Genomic DNA, 17521 nt, shown 5'->3' with positions numbered 1-17521 from the left:
TGTATGTAGCTAAATAAACGCAATTCACAGTGCGTTGCAGCTCATCTACAGCTAGAGCTGTGATGGTCATACGAACCATCCCTTCTGTTTCAGCAGAGTGATAATGTCATTGCTTACAGATATTGCGCTTGACGATGCATGATACAAGTGGGCAGCATAATTGCAATTGCAATCATAGTTTCTTAATGTCGCTAGCTGCCTTGGCGCTAATATCGTAATTAAATTGATGATGACTGTGTGCTAGCGAGGCCCGGGGGTAGAGAGGGTGAGGTTCAGTCATGAGATAGCACTCGATATTGGCAATTTCTGGTTGTGTTGTCTAGCGATATCTGTACACAACTCATATCGGCCAGGTAATGCAATTAACATCTAGCGACCTGGTAAACACAAAACGCAATCCCCCACTACACCACCGCAATCACACACTCACCAGCCACAACCAACCCAACCACCCAACCTCATTCATCTGCAACCGGGGGACCGAAACAGCCTTACACAGTAGCAACCAATACATCACTACCAAATCAACCCTTCAAACCAAACTTCCCCGTATGCACCCCCTGCGAGAAGGTGGTACGAGATATCGGTGTGTGTGCGAGAACACCGGTAAAGATAGCAGATCCTAAGCATCCGCGCCCATTGCCGGTGCTTCTTTATTTTACCGAACTCACCTATCCCTATCTTCCCTATACACTCTACCACACACTAACACGTTCGTGTCCAAAGATAGATCACGGGGTTTCGCGCCGTTCCATTCCACAGAGAGGAGGAACGAGATGACTATAAGGGATGGGGTGAGGTCTGACCGCAATTAAAGCGCAGGAGATGATGATATGCTCGATTGGCTGAATTGGCCAAGTATCTATCTGCGCTGCCTGAGCACAGAGGTTGAGCTTATTCTGGTTTCTGCAGCGGTTCTGCAGCGGAGATGACTGTGCTGCGTTAACTCTTCAAATCAAGCTTTCGAGGAGGTTCTGGGCCATGCCGGGGGGGGGGGGGGTGCATCAGATGCCGCCCAGAAGAGGGGGTCTGCGGGCACAAATACACATACAAGGCAGCTGTCACACTGCGTATATCCAGGCAGGCAGGTTGCAATTGGTGGCTAGGATTCGAAGGCTGAAAAGTTGGGAGTTGGGGAGTGCTGACAGAAAGCCACCGATGTCTCAGCTAGCCGCCAAATGAGCGCGCAGCAAATATAGATTATAGCCAGGACTACGTTGCGCGCGGTGGATTAGTTGATCGCGAGGGCTGGAAGACGTTGCAAAGTCGACAAATTAAACCAGTACAGTCACATCACGCAATTCCTCAAATAATCACCTATCCCTGTGCCTACAGGTCTCACGGCTTTACAGCCAGCCTATCGTCATCTCAACTACTAGTAATCTAATCACCACAACCACAGCGGTCAGTTGCTTTTAGCCACACCCTAGCACACTACCTGTACCTACCCATGAGCGCTACCTCCGATCCGGCCGTTTCGTTTCCTGGTTACTTTGAGATTAGGACGGGCAGATTAATTATCTAGCCACCCTCTCACCTTCCCTGCGCGGTAGAAGTGGGTGGTCAGCACCCTAAACCAACCTCGGTGGAGAGATTGCTAGGGGGCAATCAGTAATTCGGGAGTTTGTGTGGATACAGGGGTCATGTGGTTGTTCCGGTGGTAGATAGAAGAGCAGAGCTGGATGAATTGATGCCTGTTAGAAGGATATGAACTAATGGCTGAAGATGAAGGGCGATCAACAGTTTTGGATGCGAGACATGGCCGTGCAGCGCAGTAGAGTGTGAGTCTAGTGAGAGAGCTAGAGCTGTGATTACCACGCCACAAAAGCCACAAGAACGATCGCGAGAGTCGCTAAGTAGCCGGCTTCTTAGGGCGAGACATCATGGAGCTACTAGATGTTTAAAAAAAGATGGCAGTTGCAATTTTACTTGTTTGCCTGCTTACTGGCAGATAGGCTGTTTGAAAATACGGGCTTGACCTTGACTAGTGAAGCGTCATAATTATAATATTAACAAACAAGTCTCTATCTAACTCAACACCATGATCACGGGGGATGGGTGCTAATTATCGCGCTCGAGAATCTTCTGCTAAGCAGCCTCACAACAACGAAAGCCCGACATTACCCCTACTCCAAGCGAGCTGTCAATCACCTGCCAATGTAATCAATCAAATCGGCCACCGCCGCGCCCGTTGCCAAGGCAATGCCGATGGCCCCCATCACCTCCCTCGGGGTCGGTTTCAGGCGCACGGCCGGTCGGCACTCGGGCCAGGTCTACTTGGCTGCGGGAGTGGCTGAAATAAGCTCCTGTATGATGATTCAGGCTGTGGCTTTCCGCATTGGCAGGGACGAGGGTACTAGGGAGATTGAGATGGGCAGCGATTGGGACGGATACAGCGTGCGGTACGTATCGTACAGACACAGATAGAATAATCGCGGGATCCGTAGCTGGCCGAGAGAATAATAATCGATTCGCCCATGGACGGCGAAATTCGAAGATACGAAAGCGTTGGAATAATAATCCTGAGTGACTGTGTTTGTGTTGCCTTACTAACTGGTTACGTTCCCTGCTACTCTGGCCCTTCCTCCAATTGTAAGGTCGCGTAATTATCCCCACCCCCAGTTTCCTCTAGTTCCGCAGATCGCTTTGGCTCCCGTTTTACAACTACCGTAAGCTCGGCTTATCGTAACAATCACACTCCCCCCCTAGCTCCCCCGGTGAGCGAGGGAGTGATAGACAGAACCCGGCCCGAGCGCTAGGCAGTCAGCGGAAGAATTTTAATTTTGATGAGCAGGTAGGTACTCTATCATCGTGGAAGCGAAGCCAGGAGTTGTGCTCTTGGCGGTGTGGCCGGAAGATAGAATGATGCGTTATTATCGTCGCTGGTCGCGGAGTCACGCCGAACGACAGCGGTGGCTGGCCAATAGTAGAAGTCCGGATGTGGCCGAGTGCATTGATTTAGTTGTTGTTGTGGCTAGTCTGTTGTTGGAAGGTTAGTAATCACCCCCCCAGTCGACGAGGGTAAAAATAGAGGAGAGAGGTGTGGGAGGACCGAGAGGGAAGGTGGGCAGTATCTTGGTTTGGTGCGGGTGTTTATCGATGGGCGGGTGAGATGCGGAGGGGATGGGGGCGGAGGGGATGGGGGCGGAGGGGATGGGGGCCGAGGGGATGGGGGCGGTGGTGTGGAGTCATGGAGTGTCACTCGGATTCGAGACAATTTCTGTGTGTTGCTCTCGGGTTGGCATTATTGGATTTAGTATCCTCATCGTGTAAATAAGAGTGTACGAGTTGTTTTGTACCAACCCCGAGTAAATAGATCATGTGAAATATCTGAAAACTCGTGATAGACTGGCCGTTGTTTGTACGTATATACATACAATCACGGGAGAATGCGATAATTCAAACTTTACAACTCCCACCGACCGACCCATAAACACCATTGCTCTTTATTACGGCATTCTAGCATCCGCGTGCGGACTCAAATCAGGCTCGCATTAAAAAATTAAATGCCTGTATTGACGTACGCACCCTATTATCCCAGTTTCTCACGGTCGCAGACTGGACCGCCAAGTACTTGCATTAAGAAAAGAAAAAGAACGCTCAGGTGGACTTTTTTTTTCTCCTTTTTTTTTTTTTTTTTTTTGTTTAATTCGTTGGTTACATGCGCTCGGGTAGACAAAACACCCCCAAACACCACGATTTTGTAGGAGACGCATTTTGGGAGATTATTATACCCCACTTCAGCGTAAAGAAACGGGGGAACCAGTGTGCTTGCAATTCCACGCCACCGAAGAACTGCTAGTGACCGAGTGATAATGTGTGTTTTAAATGTCGAAATCTTGAGCTTCTCATGCACCTCCGAGACTAACTATAAGAGAAGATAGCCACCGGAGCATATCGGGTTTAGATAGTTGATCAATTAAAAGGTCTACTAATTGAAGATATATATATAGCTGATGGATGCGGATAGTCGTGAATCGGACGTTTTGGTTTTGGTTGTTTGGTTCTCACGATGTATATATGTGGGTACTGTTGGGCTCGTGGGATGCGGTCATATTGTTGAAACGACGACAACCAACCCCACGACTAGGTAGCTACAAATGATAGTTGGTTGTGTGGTTATATGGGGGAGCTACTAGCTAGCTGAATATCTGGGAGAACGCGCCTGCTGGCTGGCTAGATGGGTAACGTACATACGGTATGAATCACGATCACCGAGGTTGTGAATTAGTTGGTGTTTTGGGCAATTTCTGGAGAGACTTTTTTATCACCTATGGCCACCCGATAATACTATGAGAGAGAGATAAGCTCTTTACTGTTTGCTATATGTTTGTACAAACGAAAACTGGTATTCTTATTGCTAAATTCACATCTACTATATCTAACAATGCACAAAACGCCGACGACACACACCCCACTACTCCCTCTCCCTCTCCACCCTCTCCTCCTCCTCCTCCCCCTCCACCCTCACATACCCCTCCCTCCCCTCCCCACCATCCCTTATCTTCACCCCCATAACCACCCCCCCCACCGCCACAAACAGCCCCGCCGCCACCAAAAACGGCAAACCCACAGCAACACCCCCCACGCCATGCCCACAGCAAAACACCAACTCAGCGCCGGCCCCGCAACAAGACCCCCCACCATATCCGCCACCGCAATCGCAGTATACAACCGCCCCACCTCCTCCCTCCGCACCATCCCCGTCACAAGGCTCCGCGCCGCAGCACCAAACCCGCTGCCGAGCGTATACACACCCAGCCCCAGCACCATCCCTGCCGCACCTGGCGACACGCCGATTACGCCGAAGCCCGCAGCCATCAGTACGATGCTGACCCGCGCGATGAGGAGATCTTTGCCGGCGGAGGTGTAGCCGAAGCGCGAGAGCAGCGTCGTGCCGATGAATGGCAGGAGGAACAGAAGAAGCAGCAGGTTGATCCCTGCCCGCAGCGAGAAGAGGATGTTGGCGGTGGCAAGCGGCCACGAGTACCGCTTCGACACGTATTGGAGTAGGATCTCGAGTGCCTGCCGGCCAATGGTGGCGATCAGGAACGTCAGCACCAGCAGCGCCGTATTCAGGTCCGCCAGCAAGAAGGAGAACACAGCGCGGTAGTCGCTCTCGCCCTCCTTCTTCGGCGGCGGAGCAGTCTCTTCGTCCTCGCTGCTCTCGGCGTCGGTGGTGGTGGGGTGCGCGGACTTGGTCTCTGGGAGGAGGGCGGCGATGGGGATGCCGAGTGTTTGGATTGCGAGGCCGGCGAGGAGGGGGATCCAGACGTTGCGCGACATGAGGAGGGAGCCGAGGAGGGGGGCGACGAGTTCGGAGAGGAGGACGCAAGCTTGCAGGTGGAAGAAGAGGGTGCTGCGTTGTGCGGCGGGGGTCACGTCCGCGATGATCATGAGGATGAGGGCGGAGCCGACGGAGGCGCCGCCGCCGAGGGTGTAGAAGAGGGAGGAGAGCCAGGTTAGCTTGATGGGGAGGGTGAACCAGCCTAAGGTAGAGTGTGTTTGTTAGTGATGGAGGCGGGGAGAAGGATGGGGAGGGAGCGCGGAGGAGGGGGGGGAAGGTACAGATTAGAAGCACCCAGGCGGAGGAGAGGGAGAGACCGAGGAGGGTCAGCATGAGCATTGGTCGCCGCCCATAGCGGTCTGCCATGACGCCGAACGGGATTGCGAGTACCACACCTACACACACACATTAGCACCTACCCCCACCCCACCATTCCGCATGCCTCCTCTCAAAACATACCAGGGATATTCGAAAACAGCGTCTGCATCCCATTCAGCATCGCAATCTCCCTCTGCACACTATCCACCTTACATAGCTCCTCCGGCACACTCCCATCCCCACCAATCAGGCTCGGATCATTCTCGCGGTAGTAGTCCAGACACACGATGGACTCGAACAGCCGCACCTGCGGCGCGGAGCTGAGGTAGCCCGCCATGTCGACCGTCACGATGATGACGAAGCAGAGCAGCGTGGCGCGGAACTGCACATTGGTGAGGAGGCGGGTGAGGGTTGTGCGCATTGTGGAGGGCGTGAGGAGGGTGAGGCTGCGCAGGAAGGGCTTGGTGGGCGTGAAGGGGGGGAGGACGTCCTCGGCGGCGGGGGCAGTGTGGACGGCCATGGTTGTGGTGTGTAATTGGGGTGGGGGGGGAGTGTCTGTCTGTCTCTGACTGTCTCTGGAGGAGGGAGTGTCTGTCTGTCTCTGACTGTCTCTGGAGGAGGGAGAGGGCAGAGAGCAGAGGGTGAAGACGACGAAGCTCGAGAAGAGGATCTCGGTGGAGAGGTGTCTGTCGGTGAGCTACTCCAGCTGTCGTGTCGTCGTCGTCCTGACCGGTTCATATTAAACGCATCCCTGCTATGGAACCGACCGGGATATCATTGGCGCTGTCATTCTCTGATCGCTGATAACGCTTGACAACTGAGACATCGCTAGCCGGGGTTACTATTTGTGTCCGCATTGGGAATCTACTATTCCCCGCGCAGGTGCTAGGCCACATTCGGTTAGCGCCGTGCCGATACTAGTAATGATCGTAACACCAGATTACTTTACCCTCCTGCCGATCACTCGCTCCAGGCACAACGGCTGATAAAACGGAACCCACAGCAGATGGGGAGATATCAACACAGTCAAGGATTATCTCCAGCCAGCTACCTAGCTAGTAATCATCCATCTATTCAATTCATCCTCCAGCCACAAGTCAAACACCCCCCCAAACCCCATGCTGACTGGGTGACTGCACATCACCATCACTCCCGACGACTGCCGGCTCTTGGTCAGCCCGTGAAGAATATCCCAATTGGACCTAGGTCTGGGTGTGAAATTACCTCCTCCTCCTCATCACACTACCTGAAACTTGCCAGCCTCCCCCCCCCCAACTGCAGGTACCAGTGACCCCCACCCCCACCCCCCCCCAAACCGCAACAGCCAAATCGAGCAGCAGCTCAGAGAGGAAGGTCGCACAGCGCCCAGAACACGTCAATAGAAAGCTCGTGCGAAAACCGCCCATCCAGCTCACTCCTCCCCTCCACGCTCTGCACTGACAGCACAATCCAATCCATTCTCACATCACACATACCCACGATCTTCTAGTTCTATCTTCTTCCATCTATCCATCTCTATCACCGCAATGCTCATCCCCGTAGCCATGACCGCCTCCTCCACGTCCACAGCCACCATGACAATCCCCGCCGCTGTGGCCACCACCACCACCCTCACAGCCACCGACGACACCCTCTCCCTCCTCGCCCAAAGCTACCTCCACAGCCCGCAGCACCTCAACACCTACGTGCTCCCGCAGTTCCGCCATCGCCTCGCCCTCATGTCCAAATTCAACATCCCGGCGGGCTCCAAGGTCCTCGAGCTCGGCTGTGGCCAAGGCGAGACCACCCTGGTGCTCGCACACCTCGTCGGCCCCACCGGCCACATCACCGGCGTCGACCCAGCCCGCCTCGACTACGGCCACCCCATCACCGTCTCTGCCGCCCGCAACCACATCCTGTCCTCACCGCTCGGCGGCCGCATCTCGTTTCATGCTACGGACCCGCACACATACCTGTCCACCCTGCCGGCGGGGCACAACTTCGACTTCATCATACTGAGCCACAGTCTGTGGTACTTCCCATCCAAGGCAACCGTGCTCGAGAGTCTGACTGCGCTGAGGCCATACGCCCCGAAGTTGCTGGTCGCGGAGTATAGTTTTGAAGGGACGCTGAAGGAGCAGCAGCCCCATGTGCTGGCGGCGAGGTGTCAGGCGGTGTTTTATGATGCGAAGAACCCGGTGCAGCGTGCGGCGACGGAGCCAAATGTCAGGCGGCACCGGCGCCGGCGGAGGTGAAGGAGATGGCGGGGAGGGCGGGGTGGGGGGTGGTGAAGGGGCGGGAGGGGATGGTGACGCCGGGAGAGGATGTCAAGGATGGCCAGTGGGAGGTGAGTTGGGTGTGTTTTATAAGCAGTTTTGGGACGAGGTGGAGAGCGTCTTGGTGGGGAAGGAGGAGGTGAAGAAGGAGGTGGAGAGATTGAAGGGGGAGACGAGGGTGGAGTTGGAAAGGGTGAATGCGGAGGCGGGGGTGAGTGAGGAGAAGGATGTGAGTAGGTGTAGGACGATGGATGTGTGGTGGGCGGAGTTTGAGAGGGTGTAGGTGTATATGTATGTAGTGTTTAGTCTGTTTTGTTTGCGCTTCAATTCAATTGATGTTTTGTTTTTGGTTACCGTGTCAAGAATTGAGGATAGTACTGTGAAACGACACTTGTTCTCGTTCGTGTGGTGATGTGTTGCGAGATGAGCAGAGATTCCAATGGGACTGCCCGGGACTGAGAAGCAAAAGCCCAACCCAAGAAGAAGATCGGGGACCCTGTCCCGGCCCAGGAGCGTCTGCTGGGACCAGTCCCGGGACTGGTCCCAGAACTACTCATAGCACTGAAATAGTTGGAGACCCCGTTAGGTTACTCAAATATCTTGATGTTTGACCAAATAGTGAGAGAGGCTTAAGATATCTGGGACACTGTGTTCATTTCTGGTCAAGGATCATGGATTTTGGAGATAACAGTTGCCCCAATATGATGTTCTCCTTTCTTCCCCAGAGAACACACGACCTTTTGAAAACATAAGTTCCTTGGGACCAGTCCTAGGACTGGCACATTGCGGCCCGGCCCAATCCCAAGAAGAAAATGCCAGCCCAGCCCCGGCCTGTTACGGGAACTACGGAGCACTGTTCTAAGAGGCTTAGGACAATGAGGAATACGAGTGACGGGTTGTGATGCAAGGACGGTCGGGTAACGGAAGGACAAGCATAGAAAGGTATCGGGTAGTGTGGGAGCACGCGGTGTTACCACACTAGTGTTATACTATTATGACGGCACGCTTACTATTGGGTGCCTCACCCGGAATAGAATAGGAAGCGGGGCTTACGGCTGTAGGCTGTTCTACTTAGGGAAGTAGGTCTAGGATAATAGTATGGTACAGCCCAATGACTGGCAATTGCAAGGTTCATGGTTACGTGTCGGAATTAGAATGGAGGACGGAACTATGCGGGGCCGCTTTTCTATCTGGGTTATCTTCGGGAGCATTATCTTATTCTATTATCGTTGTGTCAGTTAGTATTAGAAAGCGGGCCTTGGCATAGTTTCCAACATGTATAAATAGGGCTTGATTCTCCGAAGACTTGAGGGTATCATCAACCATCAAGTCAAGGGAATCCGGTTTACAATATCATCAGTTTAAACGCTACAGAATTATCGCTTAGCACTGGCTATTTCCCCAAACACGGCCCAGGGAGCTTAGTCCCGGGACAGCCCAACAGTACCCTGTCCCATTGGAAACTCTGGAGATGAGTACTGGAGAAAGAAGCAGAACTGGCTAGCCACAACATCTTCTCCGCTGCCTCACGTGCGCATGTCATTAAAGTTACCACTTCCCACTGCAATCCACGGTTTTTTTTTTTTTTTTTTTTGTTTAATTCATTAATTGCATGCAACTACTGCAATCCACGGTTTTTATTAAGCCAATATGACAACCCTATAGCTAGTAGTACAAAGAGAAGTCATTGCTATATCAAGTTCGTCCGCAGGTAATGCACGGCATTGTATGTTCCAATGGCTATAGCGAGAACCAACCTATCAGACGAAAAGCAAGATAGCCTTCTACGACATCATCGAGAACAGGTTGTCCTGCCACCTATTGGTTCCTCTTCATAGGCCCACAGTTGTGTATGTATATGTAACTAGCAGTAGCGTATTCCATAGAACAGACTGTACATACACAGCTCTCTCTCGACTGTTTCCGCCGGCTTTCATTGCCAACATACCAGACAGTTGTTTTTCTGCCCCTTCTAGTCCATCTAGACGGTGTAGTTCGGCAATCGAGTGGTAGTGCATGTAAAGTATTAAAAGCATGAATAATGGCAAAAGGGTACGTGAGCTAGCTAGCTGGCCCTGGCTATGGTTCAAACCTATGATCATCTTTCCATCCCATGCGTGAATATCGTATAAAGAACTATAATGATGAGTATATCTACTCCGGATCCCAGTAGAAATAATAATGTACGCGAGGAAGTACACAATCACAACCTCCAGTGCCTGAATTTATCATCCGGCGTCGCGAAAGCTGGCCCACTCACTCACTACGCATACCTAGTACAATCCCTTCCAGCCCACCAAGCAAACCTTCTCTCCCTCCCTCCCTATCCTCCTTCTCTAGTGCTCACATCTCCCCCACATCTCCCCACCACAGAGATCATCGACCCAACAGCCCGGCGGCCGAAAAACCCACTCCACATGCAACCCTAACCCTGAACATGCGAAAATAATTATCTCAAAACGATCCCGGAAAGCTCAGACAAAGCGTGTGGTAGGAAGTACCGAGCCTGGCGAGTCGCTTATTACTTGTGTCATGTTGTGGATTCGTGTATTGATGTTGCTTGTGGGGGTGTGGTTGTTGGTTGTGAGGTAGAACCAAACCCTAACCCTGAGATGTTTTTTCGGGGGGCGTTACTGTGCTTTGTCTACCAATGATTGATGGAATGATAGATACACACTTGTAAAGGTACTATTTAGGGGCTTGTGTGGTCTGACTGCTGCTTCGGCTGTGAAAATTCTGGGCGGAGGAGGAGGAGGGAAGAAAGGGTACCTCTTCCAAAGGAGACCAAAAAAAAATATTGTCCTGGCTGAGATTCGAACTCAGACCTCTCTCGGTTTTGCTAATTTTTTTAATATTTTTAGTGAGAATGTGCAGGTCATTACACTACCAGGACTTATATTACTTTATATTCGAGCCAATTAATGAATTAAACAAAAAAAAAAAAAACTTTATCTTCGAGCGGGATATAACCGGGGGATGAATACCGACCGGTGGGAGCGAGTGAGAGCGGGTGATTGGAAAACGAGACGTGAGGTTGTCGGGACGGACTTGGACAATACATGTCGAGAGAGATCTTGCAGTTGTTGACATTGCGGAGGGGATGGGTTAGCTCTTATATAGCGGCCTGATGCAGGTGGTGGGGGTGGGTAGTGAGCTGGAGAAGCCAGAAAGCTCTCATCGTAGTCGATCGTTCTTGAAAGTAAGTATACAGACAGTGGGTATTTGCGCGCCTCCAGTATGGCTGTAAACCTGCAGCTGAGTGTGGAAAAGACGTGCGCGGTCCCGCTTTATCAAGGCTCTATACTACCAACAGCGCCCATCTCCGTCGAATTGTACACCTAAACCCACGTTGACGAGAAGGTAGCGGAAGAGGTGTCACGACACGTTGTGGTGCAGGTTATCTAAATGTATAGGTGTTTCAACGCGTTGTAATTGTGGATGGACTTGGTTAAGAATATGTGTTAGTTTCGCAGAGCCTACAAAGATAAGCTGCGGCACCAACCGACTTAATCCGGACCGGCACTGTCATCCTTCTTCATCCGAGAATGCGTAGCAATCGAGCCTCTGTATATACCCCAGATAGTGAGATGTCGAAAACCACCTGTCAAAACCTCCGAATCATTCTTGATGGGCACAAGCCGAACAGGCTCGAGCCTTTACGTCCACAGTTAGGGCCAACTCGAGCTCTAGGCCAAGCTCGATTGTGCCTATCGGTATTTACCTCCGGTGGAGACACAAATGGCAAGCTTAAGAAGGAATGTCGCAATTAAAGCACAGGGTCATATATAACTAAACTCCCATTGAATCCGGCTGACTTCTTATACATGAGAGAAAGGAAAAGAGAGTTCTATGGTGTACTAGACAACACACATGGAATTTGAGGTTGTGAGAAGGATTGTTTGTACATCCAAGGCCGTCATAGAACACATCCCAAATCCCACTGGTATGAGGGTTAAGTATAAGCCATGCACCGAGGCTGCTAGACTAAAGACATCTTAGGCCTCCATTCAAGAGTGGCTGCACTACAACCACAATATGTTGCGCATCTCAACATGGCTCAAGATATCCTCTTATTTTAATCCGCCAATGCCAACCTGACGAGAGAGTGCGATCAAATAATCGCCTGGGGTACAATATGCGACAGAGATAATGGCAGACCCTATTGGCTTAGTCTAGGGGGCCCTGGTGGTGCGCTGTTGGTGGAGGATGGGTGGGAGGCTCATGGTTGTGAGCTAGCGAGGGGGTATAAATCTAAGTTGAGGGGAAGATGGCACAAGAGGGAGAGAAGACCTTGGGCCTCATAGAATAGACAAGCTATGGCGAGTTGCCATCGAAGAGTGGGTAAATATCCCGTAAGTGACTTTTGATGGTCTGGGTTGATAGTATGCCAAGAAGGGTGAAATCAGTGTTATGATGCAAATAGCAGTCACACAAAATGGTAGTTTTTTCATATTTCGTTTCTTCACTATCTAGTTTTGTTATATTTCTGATTTAATGTTTGTTCGATATGTGGTTGTTGAGATGTTCGCGTTTTTGTGTTGGGTCGTGGTTGCTATGGAGGGTTTTCTAGACAGGCGCTGGCTTGGCTTGGCTTGGCAGGGGACGTGGTATTTCATGGAGTTGCGATCATTGGCCCTCTCCACACGCGCGCAACTCAGTTGAACAAGAAAGCGGAATGTCATTAAACTACATAAACCACATACCTAACATAAACCACATAACTCAAGTACCTAACATAACATAAAATATATAAACCCTAGCTGCTTACACCACCACTCCCCCCGCCCCCACCACCCAGCCTCCCCCGCCCCCTCACCTCCTCCACACTCCCCACATCCACAACCCTCCCCCCCTCCATCACAACAACCCGCCCATACCCCTCCTCCACCCCCGCCAGCCGATGCATCACCGCCACCACAGTCCACCCCACAAACTCCTCCGCCACAACAGCACCCATAACCCGCTCCGTCGCAACGTCAACACTGCTCATCGCCTCGTCCAGCACCAGAACCCCCTTTCCCCCTCCCCGACGCGCTTTGACGACCGCACGGCCGAGCCCAAACAGCTGCCGCTGTCCAACACTTAGCCGTCCCCATTCCAGCTGCGCGTCTAGCACCCCCGCCCCCTCCATCCCTAGTGGCCGCCCAGCACCAACCAGTTCCAGCCGCGTCAGCACGCGCAGCAGCTCATCGTCGCCGCACCTGCCGGCTAGGTCTAGATTCTGGCGGACGGTGCCAGGGAAGGCATACACGTCCTGCGGCACAACCGTGAGCGCAGCACGCACGTCGCGCCGCGGAACAGCGCGCGTGTCGATGCCGCCGAGCGTGATGGTGCCAGAACATGGGTCGAGCAGGCGTGTTAGTGTCGCGAGGAGCGTGGTCTTGCCGCTGCCGCTGCGGCCGATGATGGCGGTGCGCGTGGCGGGGGGGAAGGAGAGTGTTATGTCGGTTAGCACTTGCGGGCCGGTGGGGGTGTACGAGGCGGAGACGCCGCGGAACTCGATTGCTGGCGCAGCACCGGCGGTGGCGGGGAAGTGTGGCGGTGGGTCTAAGGAGGTGGTGGTGTCGTCGTCCTCCCGCGGTGTAGTCCGCGCGAAAGACTCCAGCCTCGCAATAGCGCCCAGCGACGTTTCCAGCGCGGTATACGAGACGACTAAATTCTTCAGCGTCTCTCCCAGTGTCGTAATATTCACCAGCGCCAGCCCCACCGCACTCGTCGACAGCGGAGCGCGGCCCGAGACAGCGATGGAGGTGATTGTGAGCGCCAGCCCGGCAACCATGAGGTCCAGTACGAGATTTAGCCACACCTGCACGCAGTAGAGGAGGTATACTGGTTTCTGGGATGTGTTGAGGGCGGCGGTGGTTTGAGATGTGAGGTGTGTGGAGGCGGCGTGGGCGCGCAGGGTGGGGAGGCCGGTGGCGGCGGAGTTGAAGAGGGTGTAGAGGGGGGATTTGGAGGAGATGTCGAGGAGGCGGAGTTGCTTGGAGGTGCGGAGGTAGAGGTGTTGGAGGGCATATGTTGTGGCGAGGAGGAGGGGGAAGGTGGCGAGGATGAAGGGGGTGGCGGCGGCGATGAGGGCGAGTTGGGTGATGAAGGTGAAGAGCTCAGCGGCGGTGTTGAGGAGGGAGAGGGGGAGGGTGCCGTCCACGAGGAGCATGTCTTGGCTGAACCTGTGCCCGGGGTTAGCTTTGATATTATAATGCCAATTATTTGTAAATACCTGTTGGTCGTAATACCAGTGTCGATACGGCTAATATACGGGAAGGGAGCACTGTCACATCGTTAGCCAATCGACTCAACAGCTAGACGGAGAATATAACATACCTCATGACCGTCTTCAACAACTCCCGGTGCAGGTTTCTGCCCGACGAGGCGACCACGCCGTGGAATAGATGCCTGTAAAATCAAACCACTAGTTAGCACTGCCATGATATGAGCATAAAGGAGATAAGAGAAGTTACCATGCCCAAGCACACAGCGAAATAAAAGCGAGCACGTTAAACATCGCATAGATACCAAGATAGTATCCAACACGCTCATTGGGGTGCGTGGCATTCGAGTTGGACCACCATGTCAGCCACTGGTCTATCTCCCCCCACGACGACCGTCAGCAAACCAGAGGTCTAGACTAGAAAGAGGATTCTGATCATACCGGGAAACTTCAACAACACCCAAAACAAACCCAAAACCCACACATTAACCGGGTACTTTTCCTATTATTGGTACAGGTCACTACCAAGACCCGAGTGCCAACCCATGACCCCCCCCCCCCCCTGGTTTTCAGTAGATGCACACGGCCATGACCTAATATATATATATATATATATATATAACGCACATATACTCTATACGCCATAACTCCGGGGGATTGGCTAGCTTCCAGAGATCAAAATTACTTTGTATGGGAAACTTCTGATATATGCAGATCAATGCCATTCAGCCAATCACTCGAGTGATAATCCCTGGCCGGAGATGGCCATTTTTTTTTTTCTTTCGAGTTTTGGCGGTACTCACCAAAAAAAAATAAAAAAAAAGTCTGGCTGTAGGTGAAACAAGTACCGCAACGGTTGGGACGTGAGTTTTTTTTTTTTTTTTTTGGCGAGTGCCTCTGCGTAGGCTTAGGTGTGTTATTAATCTTACTCCATCTTAAACTATCCTACTATGCTGCCTACTTGATCTAAATTTAACCTAACATTCTGCATGCATGCCTTCAACATCCCCATTGCTGCTGCTGCGTCTTCCGTTTCTGCGTCTGCGTCTGCGTCTGCGTATGCTTTTGCGCCGAGGGTATACTCTGTTTATAGTTAAACTTTACTCAAAGCTTCAGTCTTCAATCATGCTAGATAAAAAAAAAAATTATCCAGCCGTTAACTGGCCCTTTATCGAAAGCATGGGCGACTGGGCGACTGGGCGACCGGCTAGAAAGATCATTGGCTCTAGATACACAGAACAGATGCGGTAGCAAGAGAAGGTACATGAAGGTCTAGGCTATGGATGGATGCTTTTATTTTTGGAATAGTAGAAGATACAAGACGAGACGAGACGAGAAGAGCATGACATACATAGCACAGCACGGCACAGCACAAGAAAGAAAGAAAGAAGAACAGAGGAGACAGACCAAGGACCACCACGACAGTCCCAGCACAGAAAAGAAAAAAAGAACAGTCCACACAAAAAAAAAGCCTACAAAAAAAAACCACCCCCCCTCCCCCTCCCCGTCCAAACCACTAATTCCCACCCCCCTCCTCCCCCTCGTCTTCTTCCCCTGCACCACGGTCTCAACCCCATCCTCCTCCTCCTCCTTCCCCTTCTCCAGCCCCTCCTCCAGCCCCCACGCATCGGCATCATACCAGTCCTCGCCATCGCTCAGCGCCGTGCCCACCACTTCCTCCACCTCGCCGCCACCAAGATACTCCCGCGTCCCCTCCATCGCCCGGCACCAGCCCCACACGCCCTTGCGCAGCCGCTCCGCCCGCAGCAGCCCGTCACGCACCTTGCCCAGCCCGCGCAGGAACTCGTCCTGCCGCTGCACGGCCGTCGATAACAGACACCGCGTGTCCTCGGCCTCGGCGGGAGGAAGCCCAAAGTCCGGTCGACGGAATAGTCGGGCGGGAAGAAGAACGCGTCGATTTCGGGCGCGGCGGTGGCGGTGGCGGTGGTGGTGGAGGCGGTGGGGGGGCTGCCGTTGCTGCCGGCGGCGTGGGTGTGTGGAGCGGGTGGTCATGCGCCGTGGCGGAGAGTCGGGGAGGATCTCTTCCATCTTGTATTCCTGTGTGGCGTCGGGGTCGTCGTCGGGTGGTGGGGGCGGCGCGGTATATTCTAGTGTTGCTGAGGAGGCGCCGTTCTCGTGCTCGTGCTCGTGCTCGTGCTCGTGCTCGTGCTCCTCGGGATCGGCGTCGGCCATGTCTGTGTCGGCCTCGGTGGGCTTGGCGGCGGCGGCGGCAGTAGGATGGGAGTTTGAGGGCCCCGAGACGCTGCCGCGGGCCGAGTCCGGGGCAGCGGGGTCGCCGGCGAGTTCGCGGAGGAGCTGCTGTGAGCGCTCGCGCGCCCTGCGAGAGGTAGTCCTCGTTGTGCCAGGTCATCTTGTCGAGGTTGACGTATGGGTCGTCGCCGAGGAAGACTGTGAGCAGGTTTTTGAGCTTCATGGTGTGGGCGTGCTCCTCGCAGAGCTTGTCGAGTGACTGCTGCAGGAGCTCGTTGAGCGTGGTGGTGGTGTAGATGTGCGCTAGGGAGGGGTGCGAGGGGAGGTCTGCGGCGGATTCGAGTGGGGCGAGGATCTCTGCGGGTTGTGTGTGTTAGTGCTGCGGAGGGGGAGGGGCAGGGGGGGGGAAGTACTGTCGAGCTTGACTTCAGCATAGGGGTCGTCTTCGTCGACGGCGCTGCCGTTGGAGTCGCTGTCGGAGGAGGATTCACTGGCGGAGTCGCGGTCGGCGGCGCGGTGCCGCGCTCTGCGGTTGCGCCAGATTATCTTGCGGCGTTTGCCGAAGTACTCGATCTCCTACATACCACACGCACATGTTCAGCACAGGGGGAATGTGTTGCGAGGTAGGTAGGCAAGTAGGTTGGATTGGGACCTGAAACTGGGGACTGGTGACTGGGGACTGAGGACTGGAGCGAAGAAGACTGACCTCCTTGTAGGTACGCGGGCCCTTTGCGTCGTTGAGGGCGCCCTCGTGCACGAAGCGGGCCTTTCGCTTGAGCTTGCGGCCGCGGTTGGACGGGTACGAGATTGAGTCGTCGGATTCGGAGCCTGGTGGGTGGAGAGGAGGAGGAGGGGGGAACGTGTTAGAGGGGGGTGGTGGGAGCAAGAGGAGGAGGAGGAGGTGGTGGGCGTACCATCGGATGTTTGGGCGAGGGCTCGCTTGAGTTCGCTGTGGGGGAGTGTATGTCAGTCTCTCTCTGTGCTTTCTTTGGGTTCTCGTTTCTCTTGTGCTGTAGGACTGCTGGGAGCTGTGGTGGGCGGGCAGGGGATGAGGGAGGGAGGTGAAGAGCCTACATGATTGCATTCAGCGTTTTCCGCTTATCTTGGGCGGCACTCATGGCAGTGCGTGGACAGACAGGCAGACAGGTGCAGGATGGGGGCGATGGCCTGGGGGGTGATTGGCGGTGGTGGTGGCGGCGGCGGTGGTGGTGGTGGTGGTGGTGGTGAATGTGTAGATAG

At 53.5% G+C, this 17521-nt stretch overlaps 3 protein-coding genes across 3 annotated transcripts; 1 reads left to right on the top strand and 2 right to left on the bottom strand.

Annotated features, from left to right (window-relative positions):
- Positions 1 to 4417: 4417 nt before the first annotated feature.
- On the bottom strand, positions 4418 to 6125 carry LAJ45_05169 (uncharacterized protein; the record flags this gene model as incomplete). The annotated part of the gene is made up of 4 exons (XM_046114741.1): positions 4418 to 4504; positions 4570 to 5489; positions 5569 to 5682; positions 5747 to 6125. The coding sequence occupies 4 exons, from the start codon at positions 6123 to 6125 to the stop codon at positions 4418 to 4420; spliced, it is 1500 nt and encodes a 499-aa protein (XP_045972290.1).
- A 1006-nt stretch (positions 6126 to 7131) lies between these two features.
- Positions 7132 to 8143, top strand: LAJ45_05168 (uncharacterized protein; the record flags this gene model as incomplete). The annotated part of the gene is made up of 2 exons (XM_046114740.1): positions 7132 to 7809; positions 7958 to 8143. 2 exons carry the CDS (start codon positions 7132 to 7134, stop codon positions 8141 to 8143), a joined length of 864 nt encoding a protein of 287 aa, XP_045972289.1.
- Positions 8144 to 12616: 4473 nt separating this feature from the next.
- On the bottom strand, positions 12617 to 17400 carry LAJ45_05167 (uncharacterized protein; the record flags this gene model as incomplete). The annotated part of the gene is made up of 12 exons (XM_046114739.1): positions 12617 to 14030; positions 14081 to 14131; positions 14185 to 14256; positions 14322 to 14445; positions 14513 to 14519; positions 15033 to 15154; positions 15586 to 16390; positions 16458 to 16639; positions 16696 to 16858; positions 16989 to 17110; positions 17197 to 17231; positions 17357 to 17400. The coding sequence occupies 12 exons, from the start codon at positions 17398 to 17400 to the stop codon at positions 12617 to 12619; spliced, it is 3141 nt and encodes a 1046-aa protein (XP_045972288.1).
- Positions 17401 to 17521: the final 121 nt, after the last annotated feature.

Source organism: Morchella importuna, assembly GCF_003444635.1.
Source record: "Morchella importuna strain M04M26 chromosome Unknown Morimp01GS013, whole genome shotgun sequence".
Classification (NCBI taxonomy): Eukaryota; Fungi; Ascomycota; class Pezizomycetes; order Pezizales; family Morchellaceae; genus Morchella; species Morchella importuna.
The sequence above is the reverse complement of the archived record's forward strand: the minus strand, read 5'-3'. Positions and strand labels throughout refer to the sequence as shown.